This window comes from Macrobrachium rosenbergii, chromosome 30, assembly GCF_040412425.1.
Source record: "Macrobrachium rosenbergii isolate ZJJX-2024 chromosome 30, ASM4041242v1, whole genome shotgun sequence".
NCBI classification, from domain to species: Eukaryota; Metazoa; Arthropoda; class Malacostraca; order Decapoda; family Palaemonidae; genus Macrobrachium; species Macrobrachium rosenbergii.
This window is the reverse complement of record NC_089770.1, coordinates 35,442,967-35,460,626: the sequence shown is the minus strand read 5'-3', so window position 1 is coordinate 35,460,626 and position 17,660 is coordinate 35,442,967. Positions and strand designations below refer to the sequence as shown.

At 41.1% G+C, this 17,660-nt stretch overlaps 1 protein-coding gene, 1 long non-coding RNA gene and 1 pseudogene across 2 annotated transcripts; all 3 read right to left on the bottom strand.

Annotated features, from left to right (window-relative positions):
* Window positions 1-398: 398 nt before the first annotated feature.
* Window positions 399-2,158, bottom strand: LOC136854870 (NADH-ubiquinone oxidoreductase chain 5-like; annotated as a pseudogene).
* A 6,473-nt stretch (window positions 2,159-8,631) lies between these two features.
* Window positions 8,632-11,095, bottom strand: LOC136854816 (uncharacterized). The gene is made up of 2 exons (XR_010857815.1): window positions 9,234-11,095; window positions 8,632-8,997 (listed from the first exon to the last, which is right to left on the bottom strand). It is a non-coding gene; the product is annotated as an uncharacterized lncRNA (long non-coding RNA).
* A 3,369-nt stretch (window positions 11,096-14,464) lies between these two features.
* Window positions 14,465-15,022, bottom strand: LOC136854869 (tigger transposable element-derived protein 1-like). The gene has a single exon (XM_067131401.1). It carries the CDS (start codon window positions 15,020-15,022, stop codon window positions 14,465-14,467), a length of 558 nt encoding a protein of 185 aa, XP_066987502.1.
* Window positions 15,023-17,660: the final 2,638 nt, after the last annotated feature.

Sequence of the window (17,660 nt, the reverse complement as noted above, 5' to 3'; positions counted from 1 at the left end):
TAGTTTCGACCCAGGCCCTGGTAAATATACCTTCAATTAATTAGTTAAAACCAAATTGAGGTATACCACTGTTAATGGTACCATTGAACTCAAGTTCTAACTAAGCGAAAAACAAGAAGGGGAGGTGGCTTCAAACTTCGGTCTCAGGTGGTTAAATTCCGTCTTTATTCCCAAGTTTTTATAGTGTAATTAACACGCTACATTTTCATTGTAGAGCCAAAGGTAACAAATCTTTTTAAAACATTCAAGGGCAAATCTGCCTCCTTTACAGCTTCAATGTCAAGCTTCTCAAGTTTAAATAATTAATAGCAATCCCACTAATCAAACTAATAAAATCACCATTTTTAATTCTATTTTCCTGAATAGCTTGAAGATAACCAGAAGATTTTATTAAAGTTCTATAAATACCTTGTCCGCCATAATACTAGGATCAACCCCCGTCCCCCAACAGAGTAAACAGAGCCCCCTCCTAAAACCTTTCGCCTGGCACCAATAGTAGACAGCAAAGGCATAAATCACATAGAACCAGAAAACACAACCACAGGATATAATCTCAAAGACTTAAGCTTATAATTCTCTACCATCAAATTCAATGCATACCCCACAAACCTCACCAACCAGGCTAACAGCCAAAGCAATCAATTTTATATGCAGAGTCAAACAAATTATAATAGGAGATGGAAATACAAGCCAAGAAACGGCAGCCCCACCCACTACAGCCCCAGCCCTCAACCCAAGTATCGGCCAAGTCATTAAAACATCAGAATCACTCACTGAAGAAATAGAACTCAAGTTAAAATCACCACTGAGCCTGTAATAGACCAAACGAAACCTGTAACAAATAGTAAGGCCAGTAGCTAAAGCTAATAGTCAAAAACAAACCTCGTTCAAAGGATTCAAGAAAGCCACCTCTAAAATTAAATCCTCAGAGTAAAACCCTGCTAAAAATGGAAAACCACAAAGAGCTAAATTAGCCAAATTAATGCACATCACCCTAACAGGCATAAAATTGACTAAAAGCCTTATTATATGAATATCTTGATAATCTCCAACCCTGTGAATAATAGATCCAGCACATACAGTATAAACAAGAGCTTTAAACAAAGCACGAGTTAGTAGATGAAAAAAAGCCAAAGTAGCCCACCCCAGCCTTAAAATAGTGATTATAACACCCAACTGTCTCAAAGTAGAAAGAGCAATAATTTTCTTTAAATCAGTCTCAAAATTAGCCCTAACCCAGCCATAAATATAGTTAAACACCCCAACAATAATAACAAAAGTACTGGCAAAAGAAGACATCAGTCTTGGACTAAATCGAATTAAAAGATAGACCCCAGCAGTAACTAGCGTGAAGAGTGGACCAAAGCAGAAACAAGTCAGGTTGCCATTGCCACAGGAAGCCAAGCAGAAAATGGAATTTGAGCCCTCTTAGTCATGGCCGCCAACACAAATAAAAAGATAACATACCTGTTAGCAACAGACTCTCCTCCCACATAAAAATAAAAATTTCATCCCCCTAAACTCAGCATCAAAGAAATACTAAGTAAAATAGCAACATTGCCCACCCGGTTAGACAGGGCGGTCAACATACCAGCACCAGCAGACTTTTCATTTTGACAGTAAATAACCAAAGCGTAAGACACTAAGCCCAAGCCATCCCACCCCAACAAAATACTAATTATATTAGGGCTAATAATCAACAAGAGCATAGAAAGAACAAATCCCAAAACCAAGTACATAAAACGCCCGATATTATAATCCCTGGACATATAACCACCCCTATAGAATAAAACCATAGAAGAAATAAAACAAACAAAAGACATAAACATCATTGACATTCAATCGACAATCAAAGCTATTTCCATACTAGCCCTGTTGATTCTGACCAACTCCCAGTCTAAAAAATAACAACAACCAGAAAAAAAAGTAAATTTAGAGAAGTGATCAGACTAGCAATAGATACAATTAATAAAACACCATGCACCTTAAATTCATCTTATTATTCCACAACACTGCCTAAAATAAAAAATTATATCTTTGGATCCACAAACCAACATTTTATTTAAACTATTTAAGCTTTTAACAAACCAAAATCGAACCCTTCAACACTAAAACATTTAAAGGCAATCAATGAAGTATTAAAACTAAATACTCTCGAACCTTGCCAGAGCAACAAAGAAAACTTCCCATATAAAGAAAACATGTAAAGCCTATAAGCAGCCCTTAAAAGGAAAGCAGAGCGACCTGAATTATTGCCAACAATGCCCAAGAGACAACCCTTAAAATAAGACTAATCTCACCCAATAAATTAACAGTAGGAGGCGCAGCCATATTAGCAGCCCTCAACAAAAATCACCATAAAGCCATAGTAGGTATGAAATTAAGCAAGCCCTTCCTAACTAGCAATCTACATCTGCCGAGACGTTCGTACACCATATTAGCCAAACAAAACAAGCCAGAAGAACAAAGACCATGTCCTACCACAACAGAAACAGCGCCAGACAAACCTCACCACCTAAAAACCCCAAGGCCACATAACACTAAACCCATGTGCGCTACAGAAGAATAAGCAATTACAGCTTTGATATCAGTCTGACATAAACAAATAAAACTTATGAAAATGCCACCTAACAGACCCACTGACACCCACAGCCACCTAAAAGCCATATCTGAGTGAATAAAAAGAGGACAGACACGCACTAAACCATACCCACCCAGCTTCAGTAAGACACCAGCCAAAATCATAGACCCCGCCACTGGGGCCTCCACGTGGGCCTTAGGCAATCATAAATGGACCAGATAAACAGGCAGCTTAACAATAAAAGCCATAATACTGCAAACATATCAAACACCCAACAGACTTACCCTACACTCAGGAACCAAAGACAAGCCAAATGTAACAGAGCCACCCCTTCTATACAGACTCAAAATAGAAATTAACAAAGGTAAAGAACCAAACAAAGTATAAAATAACATATACACACCTGCTTGCAATCGCTCAGGCTGGTACCCCCACCCCAAAATTAAAATTATAGTAGGAATTAAAGAACTCTCAAAACACACATAAAATATTAAATAATCAAGGCAAGAAAATGTTAAAACCAAACTTAATAACAAGAAAACGTTAACTAACAAAAACACGCTATCAAAATCTTTAAAATTTTCAACCTTCTGACTCCTCCTAACAACAAGAGCTATAATTCAGAAACTCAATAAAATCAAAATGTACCCAATATAATCCAACCCAAACCCTAGCCCCAAGCAAGAAAAGGAGAACCTGTTGAGTGAATAAACCCCAAATACAAAACTGGCCAAAAACAGAGATACCTGCACAGCCAGTCACCTATCAACCCTCAAAGTTATCAATAAAACTATTAAAATAAGCTTTAACATCTTAAAACATTAAAACTCCCAAAATTATCACTGCCATGCCTACGAACAATAGAAACAAGTAAAGCCAAACTAAAGCCCCCTCACACACACAGCAAGAGTAAGAAAAAATAGTACATGATGACGTCAAAAACCTCTATAATCTACAAATAATCAAAGGACATGCTCTCATATTCATGAATAATATTTGTATTCTCTGAAAGGAGGAAAGGAGAAACACTTGTGTATATACTGTATATATATATATATATATATATATATATATATATATATATATATATATATATATATATATATATATATATATATATATATATATATATATATTACAGTCAACATGCGTAATCAGTCATTACGCGAAATGCCTGAAATTTCAGTCAGATAGCGAAATGCAGGGCTACTTCTTGATCCCCCCAGAGCCAGTACTCAAGTGAAATATATTCTACCTCAGGCGAAGAACACGGCGAAACAGTGTAGGACCACCTGTTTCGCCGTGTTTATTACTAGCTCCTGGGGTGATCAAATGTCCCCTAAGTGCATTTTGCTATCTGACTGAAATTTCAGGCATTTCGCGTAATGACTGATTACGCATGTTGACTGTAACATATATATGTATTTCCGGGGACGATGTCACTATCCAAAGGCCGGGGAGGACCTACAGATATACTCTATAACCTTCTCTGACATTTGAATGTACGGTACAGCTTCCCCTCACTACGTATGAAAGGCAGGTTATTTTGGGGGAGGGCAGTTATAATCGATATCAGGTCCTCCTAACAGTTAACGAGGGGGGAATTTTTTGTGTTCGTTCTAAGACAGGCAGACTGACGTAAACGAGGAAAGGGAGTTTTCATCAACTGCCAAGGGGAATGTTGTCATTTCATGCTTTTGATTTTTATTATCATGCGAGTCTTAGATTATACATAGACACATGTATACATACATTTATATATAGAGAATTTAGATTATACAGAGATACATTTATACATACATTTATATATAGAGAATTTATTTCATGTGTGTGTTTTCACTTAAAATGAAGTGGAACTCAGGTAAAAGATGTAAATGGAGCTATGCCTATAGAAAAGCAGTCGTATGTCAGTGTTGTGAGTATTTTTATTGTCTATTTTGGAAGACTGACGAGAATGTGCCGCACATAATGCAAGAGTGGAAGAGGGTAATGTAAAGTTGTGAGTACATATCAGTCAAAATGTGGAATAATAAAAAGGCATCAGGAGTTAATGGAATTCCAAGTGAAATGTTGCAATGGTTAAAACGTAATTTAGCGGCTGTCGTTGGTATGCAACGTCTGTCTAGATGAGGGAAAAAGTTTTATGGAATGACGGTGTGTGTAGGGTAAAGTAACAGTTGGAATTATGGATGCATATTATTACTTATAACGGGGAAGATATATGGTCAGATTGAGATTGTGAATTAGTTTAGGGAAAAGAATTTATGATAAGAGTAAGTTTCTAGATCATGTTTTTTTTATATATGTTTTGTCCGGAAGTTTGTGAGTAAAGGGAGAAATTTAGGTGAAGCATGGATAGACCCAGGAGAGACTGGGGTGCTGAGGGTGATGAGTTTTCAGAGTGAAAGTAAAATTTATGAAAAATACGCCAAAGATTTGTAGCTTTCCGTCACAAAAATGATGTGTCGATGATAAACGTAGGGTAAAGATGCTGAAATGAACTGCTTGCCTGGTATATGGGGAGTAAGAAGAGTTGAAAAGGTGGGAAATGTAGACACAGAGAAGAGGTAAAAGGTTACCTTAGCTGGAACAGAGTGCTTTGAGGAGGTTTTGTCCTAGGAGAGACTGAAAACGATAGGGGGGGATGATTAGGGTGTATAATTTGGAAGCTTGGGAGGAAAGAGGAGAAGGAAGGAAGCAGAATAGATGCAGAATTTATAATAAGAAAAAAATTATGTATATATATGTGTATGTACAGTATATATATGTGTGTATACATTATATATATATATATATATATATATATATATATATATATATATATATATATATATATATATATATATATATATATATATAGATAGATAGATAGATAGAGATAGATAGATACGGTCCCTAGCTTCAACCCCTCTCATTCCTTTTACGACACCTTCGTTCACCTTCTCTTCATTTCATGTTACTTTCCACCCTCTCCCAACAATTGTTTCGACATTTTCACCACTGAATTGCGCTTGGGCTTTGGCCTAAATTTTATATTCTATTCTAAAGTATTATCGCAAAATTTTTGAAAAATAATTTTTGAAGAATACTTTTCTCTATAATAGGTCCGTATGAGTTGCCTCGTGCATTCACAGATTCCTTCTCCCACTTTCCATATTTTTCCAGTTGCTTGAATCAGTGTCGATACGCTTTATTTTCGTTCCCTTTTCATCTTGAAGTTTTAATGATTTTCTTTATGAATTGATTTGACCTGACAAAGTGCCCCACTTGTTTATGGTCTCTGTTGGATCTTGTCACAAGTTGAATCAGGTCTGGGTGTTTTGTCCATTTCCTTCAGCTGTTATTATTATTATTATTATATTATTATTATTATTATATTATTATTATTGTAGTAGTAGTAGTAGTAGTAGTAGTAGTAGTAGTAGTAGTAGTAGTAGTAGTAGTAGCAGTAGTAGTAGCCTCTGCGTCAGATACTTGAAAACCTGCAGAGCCTCCTCCTGAGAATGAAAACTCAAAGAATATATCCATTTTAAAATGAATACCCGCTTTCTCCTCGTGTTTGAACTGGAAATAGAATTCTCTAAGAGCTGAATGCGCCATTAGCTCCTTGCTTACTTTAAAGTCGACATTTCTTTCCGGTATGTTACCCTCGGCGCATTTAGACACACGGAAGGATCGCGGTCGTGTAAAGGACGGTCAAGAATTTGTCATTTTCAAGTTTTTTTTTTATCAGTTTAATGATAGACGGGTTGTTTTATGTACTGTCCAAAGGCCAATGGGACGGACATTCTTTATTCCATTTTCTGTCTCAGGCCAAGGGCAAAAGGAGAAAGTGGAAAAATGGGAGAAAGGTAAAGTTTAGTCGTGAAGGAAAATATACTTTTCTCATGAAGGAAGAAATTGTATGAAACCTGATTTTGTCGTTCATATAAGGCATTCGGAATTTGGCTTGCACGATACGTTTTTAAAATTCTTGTATTTTGACCTCTAATCATTGAACACATCCGTTTTGACTATTCTGTTGAAGACACCCCCGTTACGACTCGTGGAAACCACCAATTGTGGCTGTTAGCTGTATGACAGTTAGATTTTATTTTTTAGTTATAAAAACTTACAATTAGAACAACAGTTTTCAGGCAAAATTCTAGAAAACCCGAATTTTGACTGTTAATAGTAAAGGACTGTTACCCTTTAAGTGTATGTTATAGAAGGTCAGATTTTGACTCTTAGTTTGGGAATCTCAGGTCTTGGTAGCTAATTATAGGAAACGTAGACTTTAGCTGTCAGTGATTGGAACTCACATTGTGACTTTTATTTATTGGAAACTGTTTCATTTCAACTACTAGTTTTGCAAGAATATAATTTTCAATGTATATTGCACTTTTTGAAATTTTGTTTTAGATTTGTTGAACTATGTAAGGTCACACGTCTTCAAAAACGACAATAAACAGAAGAAATAATTAAAATAATGGCTGATATCCGGAATTGCCAAACAGTTACTGACATGGCATTTAGTCATTTTCCAATTTTGCAGTTCTGCAAAACAAGTGTAAGAGAGACAAAAGAAAGACTTGATTACAGGAGTAAGAAGAGAGAGAGAGAGAGAGAAAACGAGAATGGAAAGAGGAAGAGCGCGTTCAATTTTTCCTTGCGAAATACAATATTGCAAGAGGCTCAGGTTTCAGAATTTTAAAAGTCCCACAAAACAGTTATGCAAGAAATATATCCTTTATGATATTCCTCAGTAATTATGAAAATCTGATTTCGTTATTTTAGATTTTGTAGTTTTTCATACGTCATTACAGCTGACATTTCAAGTGAGTTTTCTTATTTCTAATATTATGTCTAAAAACATTAGATATCCGCTCACACTGCTTTCTGAACTGTCATTGTTTTCAACAGAAAAGAGATTCTTCACATCCTGGTCAGCGATTTTACCAGAATGACAGGCCACTAGTTTGTTCAGTTTTCAGGGTGGTCGAGTATGTATATTCCATTCATAGTGATGGCTTCCAGAAATTTGGCCCATTCTGATGAACGATGTGTCCTCAAGTCCTCAAGTCGTAAAGCAAATGAAATATCCATTCCACACTTTATTCATGATCCATTTTCTTATCCCGCAATTTTACAACTATACTTACCACCTTTTCACTGAGTTCGTATGTCACTTCAGCCATAAAAATATTAAATATCCTGTTTCAACCCCATTTTTACAGCAAACTAGTCACACTTTCTTATATAAATGACATACAGTTCACTTCCATTATAAATACTTTATCACTTTTAAGTCCATGTATGCCACTGAGCTTTTTCCAATTACTTTCAAGCTTCTCACGCAAATGTTTCATAGTCATGATTCACATACCCCTCTTCCTTGACTAAACCCCTTACTGTTCTTCCCCTGTTAATCCTTCTGTCATCTGTATTACATTCTCACTCAAAATTCTACCATTCACCTTTCCTCTTATACACTAGTGTTAAATCCCCTCTGTCACCCATACCACTCTATATATCTATATATATATATATATATATATATATATATATATATATATATATATATATATATATATATATATATATATATATATATATATATAAATATATATATATATATATATATATATATATATATATATATATACATACATAAGGTATATATATATACATAGTATATATGTATATATATAATATATATATATATTTATATGTATATATATATATATATATGTATATATATACATATATATATATGTATATATATACATATATATATATATATATATATATATATATATATATATATATATATATATATGTGTGTGTGTATATATATATTTATGTGTATATATATATATATATATATATATATTGTTACATTCTGAGGCTGGTTGGAAGAAGGAAAATGGATTTTTTTATCAACTGCCTTAAGGGCCAACACACAGCGCTCAGAATATAAGTGATAAATGTAACGAATAAACTGACTTACCTTGATATCACATCTAAGTAAACAGAGAAGTGGAGGTTGCCTTGTTAAAAAATAACCAGTAAATGCTTTAAACTGAATTTATTTACAAATGGAATAATCAAGAAATTAATGTGAAAAGGCTGACTGAGCAGCAAGCAAGCACATACAATGTGCAAGTGCAATAAAAGCTAGACAATGCGTAGCAAATAGCTGAATCTGAAAGGGCTACAGCCCTGAAATAGTTCAACATGCTAATAACTTTACTGCAGACTGGTTAAACAATTTTTTGGTGGTTAATGCAACTGGATTGAAAGCGGGGAACTATGTCTAGTGCCCCTAGACTGCTTAATCAGAAGACTTGCACATGGCAGGATGGCAATTAAACGTCTAAGGCTATTATGGTTCACATGGCAGCGGCAGACCGCTCAAAGAGCCAGATACCAGGATTCTGGAAGAGAATTCTAGGTTAACATTCAACTCAAATGACTTTCTCTCACATGAAATCACTTATGCACAATGGAGGATATGATCAATTGGATTTGAGTAGCACATGGTAACACCGGTGTGGGAATGCTCTAATTATTCTTTGTTGTAGGAGAATGAAAAGTTGGAAACACTGAAAATGAAGAGAAATTCACTAGAAGAAACAGATAACTGGCAGTAGATTGCAACTTCAAGACGTACCTTATTTCATCTGTGCATGGAGCTCACTTGCAAAAGACGAATTTTGGCCACAGGAGTCTCAAACTTTGCCAGTGTGAAGGGAAAGGGAGACCACACCGACTTGATGATTTGTGGCCTGTGACAGAGTGTGTGTGAGCAGCGAGGTCACGATCTCTTCTCATTCGATTTTTAGGGTTGGGCACAAGACATCGGTCAATCTGAAATAGCAATCAACAGCCAGCACACAGTTCAAAAGGTTTAGGCCTTATAGCTAAGTCTCTTTAGGGTCAGCATAGCAGCCCAATTATGGCCCTGACTGGTCTTCTTGTCCCTAACGGCTTTCTGCCCCCCCAAAATCTTATGATGCTGGGGTTAAGAGGTCAGTATGGTCCCCCAAATCAGGTGATATGGACGTAGGCCTACATAAGCAGAGTCTCCTCCAGGTGCCATTAAATTTGATTTCCTAGCTAATGGACTGAAGGGGCGAATTTTATAAATACAAGCGTAACCCCGGAATATGGGTCGTAAACCGGGAAATAATTTCTGATGAATATATTTGAAAAGCGTCGTAACCTCGGAACGTCATAAGCCGGACCTGTCGTAACCTGGGAACTGCCTGTACGTGAAAGCTCTCCCCTTTAAAAAGGCATCCACTCCCTTTTGGGCATGAAGACCTTGGGTAAGTAAGTTATTCGTCTCAACTAGTCAGCTAGCGTCCCTGAATGAGTTGTGCTTTTGCACTGCAGCTAGCTAAAAGGACCTACCTAACTGCTAGGAGGGGATACTAGTTTTCCTAACTTACTTACTACAGCAGAGCCTAACGCCTAAGCAAAGGTATCTGCAGACTTCTACTGGCTGTCTCTGACGACAGGGGAAGTCTACTCCTAGGCAACGGGTACATGGTAAATGTGTCTTATTGATGTGGTCTACTATCCTATGGCCCTGGTACTAAATTAAATGACACTGACCTAACCAAATGCAATTAATTATGGGTTACGCAATAATTAACCTGAAGGGTTAATAATGGTAAGCGGTCAGGGGTGTACCAGCTTGAGAATCGGATCATTTTATCGTAAGGTTATTAATAAGGTTAGTACTACAAGATGACAAGGGTGTTAGATGTTAGTCTACTTGGGCAGGGATCACGCAGGCTACCTCCTCTGGGTAGGTGCCAGGATCACTCTGAGGTGGAAACGACACTGTGCCAATGGAGCACGAGTGCCAAGGAGAGCTTGTGGCTCTTATTGGTTAACTGGATCTCTTCTGCCCCTTCTTCTTCTTCTTCTTCTTCAGGTTCCTCCAAGGTCTGGCTACGCCATTCCTATGAGGTGATGAGGGCACCGACTCTGGGGAAAGGCCAGAAGTGCTGTCAGGAGCAGGATCAGAGGCAGCCCTAGGAGCTACGGAAAGGCTCCCTACTTCGACTGCTGTGACAGCCGTTGTAAGGGTAGACCCAGTGTCTGCATCCCGGCTGGACAGTTCCTGGTTGGCCAGAGAAGGTGTAGCGTTAAGGTCTGCCAGAGGTTCACCCTTGGCAGATGAAGGTGATTGAGAGGAAGAGCTGAAGGATAAGTATCAGTTAGTAAAGGTGAAAGGTGACAAAATGCCAGGTCAAGTTGTTTTGACGATTACCTGAAGAAGTTCTTTTGAATCAAATTGAATTATAATCTTCGTTTTTTCTTAGATGGTTACTTCATGTTTCCCTACTACATTTTTTTTTTTTTTGCTGCAAAGAATTTAATTTTATATGTCAAGGTTTTCTTAGCTTTAACATGGAAAACTTAATCTAGCTTTCTATGCTAGGTTGTAAAAGTTTCTGAAAATGAAATTGCGGTTGAAAAAAGACATACAAAAGGTGAGGAAAATGAACAAATAAAAATGGATTAAATCTAGAAGCAGTAGTGAAAAGACGTCCTGTCAAATATGGATAAGAGTACGCCACACATTATCCTGTCTATGTCTTCCACCAGACCTGGTGCCTGCTCCCGCCTCCTTTGACCAAGATGGTATCTCCTCTTAACAGGCATCCGCTTGTAACTCCAGGTCCAAACCTTACCAAGGTCCCGCTCCACCCAGGGGTCAGCGTTCTCCTCGAAGCCACAAGGTCGTCATACCAGTAAGTAGGATCCCTGTCCCCATGCGCCGGTGGGGGCCACAGACTCAGCCTCTTTTGGGAGTGGAATGGAGACAGAGGTGCAGATCAGTGGTGGTGCAAGTGCCCAGCTAGGCTACCATCTGCCGTCGCCGCCCAACCTCCTCCTCTCTCCACTTCTCCCATTTCCTGACAGCATACCAAGAGGCTCAGTCGTGCCGTGGCCCTAGAGACAGAAGTCCGGTCTCTCTTAGGGAAAAGCGGTCATCAAGTAGTGCAGGACGTGTCAAATTCCCAGGTTTCTACAACCGCCTGTTTGTAGTCCTCCTAAGTCATCAGGGGGTTGGAGGTCAGCCTCGACGTAGTGCCTCAAGTGTAACTTAGTGAAAACCAAGTTCTCCATGGAAACGAACCGCCCAGTTCTTCAGGCACTAACTCTGGGGATTAATGGTGACTTCAACATGGAAGATGCCTCTACTTCCACATTCCAGTACATCAGACTCCAGGAGGTATCTTCGCTTTGAGCTTTCAAGGACAGAGTTTTACCAGTTCCGCCTCTGCTTCTCGCCCCTGTCGACAGCCTCCGCAAGTGTTCACCAGACTTTCGCCTGAGCAGGGGTCATTGGTCTACCTGGAGGGAGCCTGGATCTCCTTGTACCTAGACGACTGGCTACTCCGTCACATCAAGGGACCGCTGCATGAGGACCTTCACAGAACCCTACACTCGGGACTTAGGGATTCTGATAAACACGGAAAAGTCGAGCTTAGTTCCTTCACAGAGGATTCTTTATTTGGGGATGACTCTGGACAGTCTAGCTTTTCGGGCTTTTCTGTCTCCCAAAAGGGTCTCCTCTTGCCTTCAGACAGTGGAGAAGTTTCTCCTCCTGGACAGTTGCTCCGCCTGTCAGGGGATGGCTCTGGGAACTCTGTCATTAGCGGAGCAATTTGTGGTTGGGGCCGCTCTGCACATGAGACTTACAGTTTTTCCTCAGGGACTTTGGGACAGAAGGACCTAAACGGACTCCACGGTCTTCAACATTCCCGACGTCAAGTGGGCATCTTTTCTGGTGGAGGGTCGCCGAAAGGCTGGAGGGTCTGGATCTCCCAAGACAACCATCCCTGCAGATAGTTCCCTGGGACGCTGGCCCAATGTTGGGTGGGGAGCACATCTAGCCAACCTCAGGACGTCAGGAGTTTGGTCGGACGAACAGAAGAAGCTCCGCATCGTTAAGGAACTGTTGGCCATTCACCTCGCTCTCCAGGAATTTTCGACCCACGTCTCAGGCCAAGCAGTCGCTGTTCACGCCGACAACTCGACGGCTCTAGCCTACATCCGGAAACAGGGAGGTACCCATTCCTTCTCCCTGTTCAAAGCTGCGAGGGACCTTCTCTTCTGTGCAGAGACAGCAACAGGTGGCCCTGTTCCTCGGTTTGTGCAGGAAAACTGAACGCTCTGCAGGGACCAACTCCAGCCGCTGAACCAGACTCTCACGGAGGACCCTGCACCCGCAAGTAAGTGTGCCTAGATCTGTGAACCTGTGGGGCACTTACACAGGGTCTCTTCTGCTACCCCAAGAACCATCGTCTCCCAGTGTACCCTGCTCACCAGTTTCAGACCCACTGATCACTTGGTGGACGCTTATGCCCTAGACTGACTCTAACCTGCTTGCCCATGTGCCTTCCTCTCCTCCTTCGGGCTCATCAGGCAAGGTTATAAACAAAGTGAAATTCCATCAGAAGGTCGAGCTGGATCCTCGCACCTGCTCTGGGCCAAGGAAGGGAGGGTTCCCCGACCTGCTAGATCCCCATAGACTTCCCAGGCTTCTCCCTCAAAAGAAGTCGCTCAGACAATCCCAATTCCACGAAGTTCCACCAGGGATTGTCCACTGCCTGACAGGCTTCAGACTGTCAGAAGCTCATCAGAGCGCGAGGTCTTTTCAAGCAAGGCTGCAGAGGCTGGCTACAGGTGCAGAAGGGACTCTGAGCAAATTATTATACTAACTAAGTGGACAGCTCCTAGGAACTGCAGTAGCATTGGCCCCTCCCTAGGTAGGCATATATATATAAAACACCCATGTATGAGCAACATTACATAAGTGAGAGGTAAGTATAAAGTGAACAAATGTACTGTACAGGTATACTATTTACAGTACCATATTTTACTTAAATATATTTACTGTACTGTACAGTACAATAATTGTAAAACCTTGTACATACATTCACACTCTCTCTCTCTCTCTCCCTCTCATATGAGACGTACATTACTGTACTGTAATTATAAAACCATAATTATTATACATTCACTCACTCTCTCTCATACGAGATGTTAACACGTATGTTCAACACTCACCAATGACAGTAGCGTAATATCTTGAGGTGACGATGACGATGATGAGATACCTGTGCAGTTCGATGAATGTGATGATTAATTGATGACGATGATGGTGTTACTGCACAGGTATAATGAGGCCTTTACGTCAGTTCAGGAAGCGCCTCATCGTCAGATATCGGCGCTGGATCGTCATCATTTTCTTCTGAAAGAGGCGAAGAAGCTCGTGGTGGCGGTGAAGAGACTTCCACTCCACTCTTAGATGCTTCAGGTTCACTCGGAGGCACTGATGGTGTAGCTGGGGTTTTTACCTGATGAAGAACATGGTGAGTGGTAGTTGTTGTCGTTGTTTTTCTTCTGCTGTAAAATGCCTTGTACAAGGACATAACCCCGTCAACACGGTTCCTAAACTCGACAGCTCAAATCATGTTGTCGTTGATTTCTTGCAAAATTGTTGCATTGCCCTTGCCATTTGTTGCAGGTTCTCCAGGAGTAAGCCACGCTCTTCAATGTCTTCGTCTTCCCCCTTCTGGCTTTCTTCTTCACTGCAGACTTCGTCATCTCAACGAGTCTTCATCTGTCAGTGGGTCTGAGTGGGCATCGATAAGACCGTTGATGTCATCTTCCGTCATGTCAATGAATCCTTCATCCTTGATGATGTTAGCCAACTTCACCGCCTTCTGCACCGCCGGGAGTGATGAATTTCGTCAGGAATGAAGCCTTTACAATCATGAACCACGTCAGGCCATAATTTCTTCCAGGCAGCATTTATGGTCTCGGTTTTCATGTCCTTCAATGCTTGCTGGATATTACGCAAGCATGACGCAATCATCAAAGTTGCGCCAGTGCTTTCACACTGAAGTCTTCGGTATCATCGTCAAGTGCAGCGATGAGGCCCTCCATCGTTGAACGCGTGCAGAGTGCCTTAAAGGCACGAATAATACCTTGATCCATCGGCTGGATTAAAGATGTGGTGTTAGGGGACAGAAACTCGATATGAACCCCATCATATTCCAAGTTCTTTGCATGGCCTCCTGCACAGTCCATCAAGAGAAGGACCTTAAAGGGGAGCCCCTTCTCAGCCAGATAGAGCTTCACATGGAGAATGAAGCAATGGAGGAACCATTCGATGGTCAGGGCTTTCGTTATCCAGGCCTTAGAGTTATTCATCCAATACACGGGGAGCAGAGCCTTATTTTTGTTTTTTAAGGCCCGTGGATGTTTGGACTTATAAATAAGGCCTGGCTTAATCATAAAGCCTGCAGCATTGCCACACATGATGAGTGTGACACGGTCCTTGTGGGCCTTGAAGCCTGTCTTCTTCAGTTCATCCTTGAAGAGGAATGTTCGAGAAGGCATCCTCTTCCAAAAGAGACCTGTCTTGTCCATGTTAAAGATGTGCTCAGGAGGTAGCCGCCATCACTGATGAGTTTAGGAACACATCCTCCACGAATGACGAGCACCTTGATTGTCAGCAGAGGCAGCCTCACCATACAAAGGTATGCTTTTGAGGCCAAACCTTTTTTTGAAATTTTTCAAACCAGCCTTTGCTGGCTAAAAAGTCTGGTCTTCAAGCAGCCGAATCACTCGTGGCACCACTAGTACTGGGTTGAGGGTCGTCAGGATCTTCTTCAGCGCCTTCTTCAGCATCTCCTTCACGTCGTCGTCACCGGGCAGGTTTTTATCATAGAGAGATTTGGCCTTTGTTCTGATCATATTACTGTCCAAACTCACATTTTTTCTGCAATCAGCAACCCACAAGGCTAATGCAGATTCCATTTTCACTATTCTCTTATTACGCACAGTTATCACACTTTCGCTTCTCTGTGAAGCTTATTTCATTGCTTTGCGGATGTTAACTTCCTCCTTCTTTATATAGTGCACTGTCGTGCTACCGCATAGCATAGCTTTGCCCTCTTTTAACATGTCTAAAAGTTTGACCTTTTCACTAATGTTCATCATATTCCTCTTCCTCTTGGGCTCACTAGAGGAACCTTTTGCAGGGGCACGGTGTTTAGGAGGCATTGTAAGGGCATGACAAGTTAACTTTTTAACTCAACACAACCCAAAATGCGCGCGATACAGTACACTTGAGAGTGTCTACAGCACAAAGAGTGGCAACGAGAGGGATCAAGCAGGGGAAGAAGCTGCGTGATGCTGCGATGATGTGCAGCCAATCAGCTCACGGGTTACATCCACTTGTGCTCTCATTGGTCAATCTCGCACTGGGAACCAATCACGTGCCTTGTCCAAGTGCCCGTGGGTATATACGAAGCTTCCAGTCCTTGCATGTCGGTCTCGCAAGCCGTTCTTCTCACATAACATGATGAAACATCGCTGTTTTCTGCGATATGGCTACTGATATGGCGGTACTTTTCAGTTTTCATTTTTCGATGAATATTTCTGAAAAATCCGCGATGCAGTGAAGCCGGCAAAGTTGAAGCGCGTAGTGGAGAGGGATCACTGTATTTAGTTTTAATACTTCATTGATTGCCTTTAAATGTTTTAGTGTTGAAGGGTTCGATTTTGGTTTGTTAAAAGCTTAAATACCTTAAATAAAATGTTGGTTTGTGGATCCAAGGATATATATAATTTTTTTTTTTTAGGCAGTGCTGTGGAACAAGATGAGTTTAAGGAGCATGGTGTTTTTATACATGAACTTACCTGTTGTTTACATATAGCTGTAATTCTCGATCTCGACAGAAAATTCAAAACTGGCGGTCCCGCTAATATATGGTCAGGTGATACGACTACCCGCCCTCTACCGTACCTGGATCCATTTCCATCAACAACTAATCATATTTTCTCTGTCGGGGCGCGACTAGTCGTCTGCTCCTCTTCAGGAAATTCATCGGTGCTTTTCGTTTTTCTTTGGTGAAGTACCCACTTTTGTTGACGGTTCTGGCTTGTTTTTGGCTTTGGTTGAGATTTTTCTAGTTATGTCTGATTCAGGATCTCAAATTAGATATTGCGGGGGTTGTAAAACTCGAATGTCTCGGTCTAACATAGACCCTCACTCTTCTTGCTCTAACTGTAGAGGAAATTGTGCACGAATCTGGATAGATGTGATGAATGTTCGTCTTTGTCTGTGCTTGATTGGCAAAAGTTGGCTAAATATCAGGCAAAATTAAGTAAAGATAGGGCACGTAAGGCTTCGGCCAGAAGTTCCTCCCAGAGTAGGAGTAGTATTGCCTCTTGTTCTGTTCCTGTTACCCCTCCTGTTCCTATTCCTGCCCCGAACCTGTTGTTTCCGAACCCACTACCGTGTCAGACCGTCGGGCAGAATTTGATGGTAAGATTTCGGCTCTTTTCTCTGCGATAGAGAAGATTGGCCAGGATGTGAGTGCGATGTCTAGACATCGAAGTGTTGCGAGTGATAGTGTTGTGGAGGAGGTGACTGTTCGTCCCCTCGCTCTCCTAGGTCGGGCCTCTGTCCGGCTCCCAGGGCTCAGGAGAAGACATGCCGAAAGCCAAGGGAGGCGAGTGGGGTCTGCTCCTGAGCAGTTGCTCCCTCTAACAGTCCTGTTGCGTCCCAGGCTGTTGCAGCTCGCTATAGTAAAAGCGATCGCGGAAGTGTCTTCTTGTGCTTCTGTTTCGTCGAGGAGGAGTTGGAAGCAGTCAGAGTCTAGTAGGCCGCTGAAGAGACGCAGAGCTTCCTCTCAAAGTCAAGTTCCTATCAAGAAACTTTCGGCACGTTCTCCTCTTCCGTCTTGTAGCTTTTGGGATAGCCCAGAGATCTCTTCTTCTTCAGGCAGTCGGATGTGCGTTCTACGGATCGTAGCGGCGCCATATCCTCCTGTTAGCATGCAAGTAGCGGCTTCCTTCCCGTTGGATCCCAAGTCGGCTTTTATGCCTCGGTTCCTGCCCCCTTTCGCAAGAGGACAAATTGGACAAGATTTTGAGACTTTTCGAAGGTTTTAAAGCTCCAGCACTTCAGGTTCCTTCTGCAACTGAGGCTCCGGTCTCTGCTCCCGCTCACGCACCTGGCGCCGCTTCGCTCGCGCGCCTGGCTCCGCTTCCGCTCGCG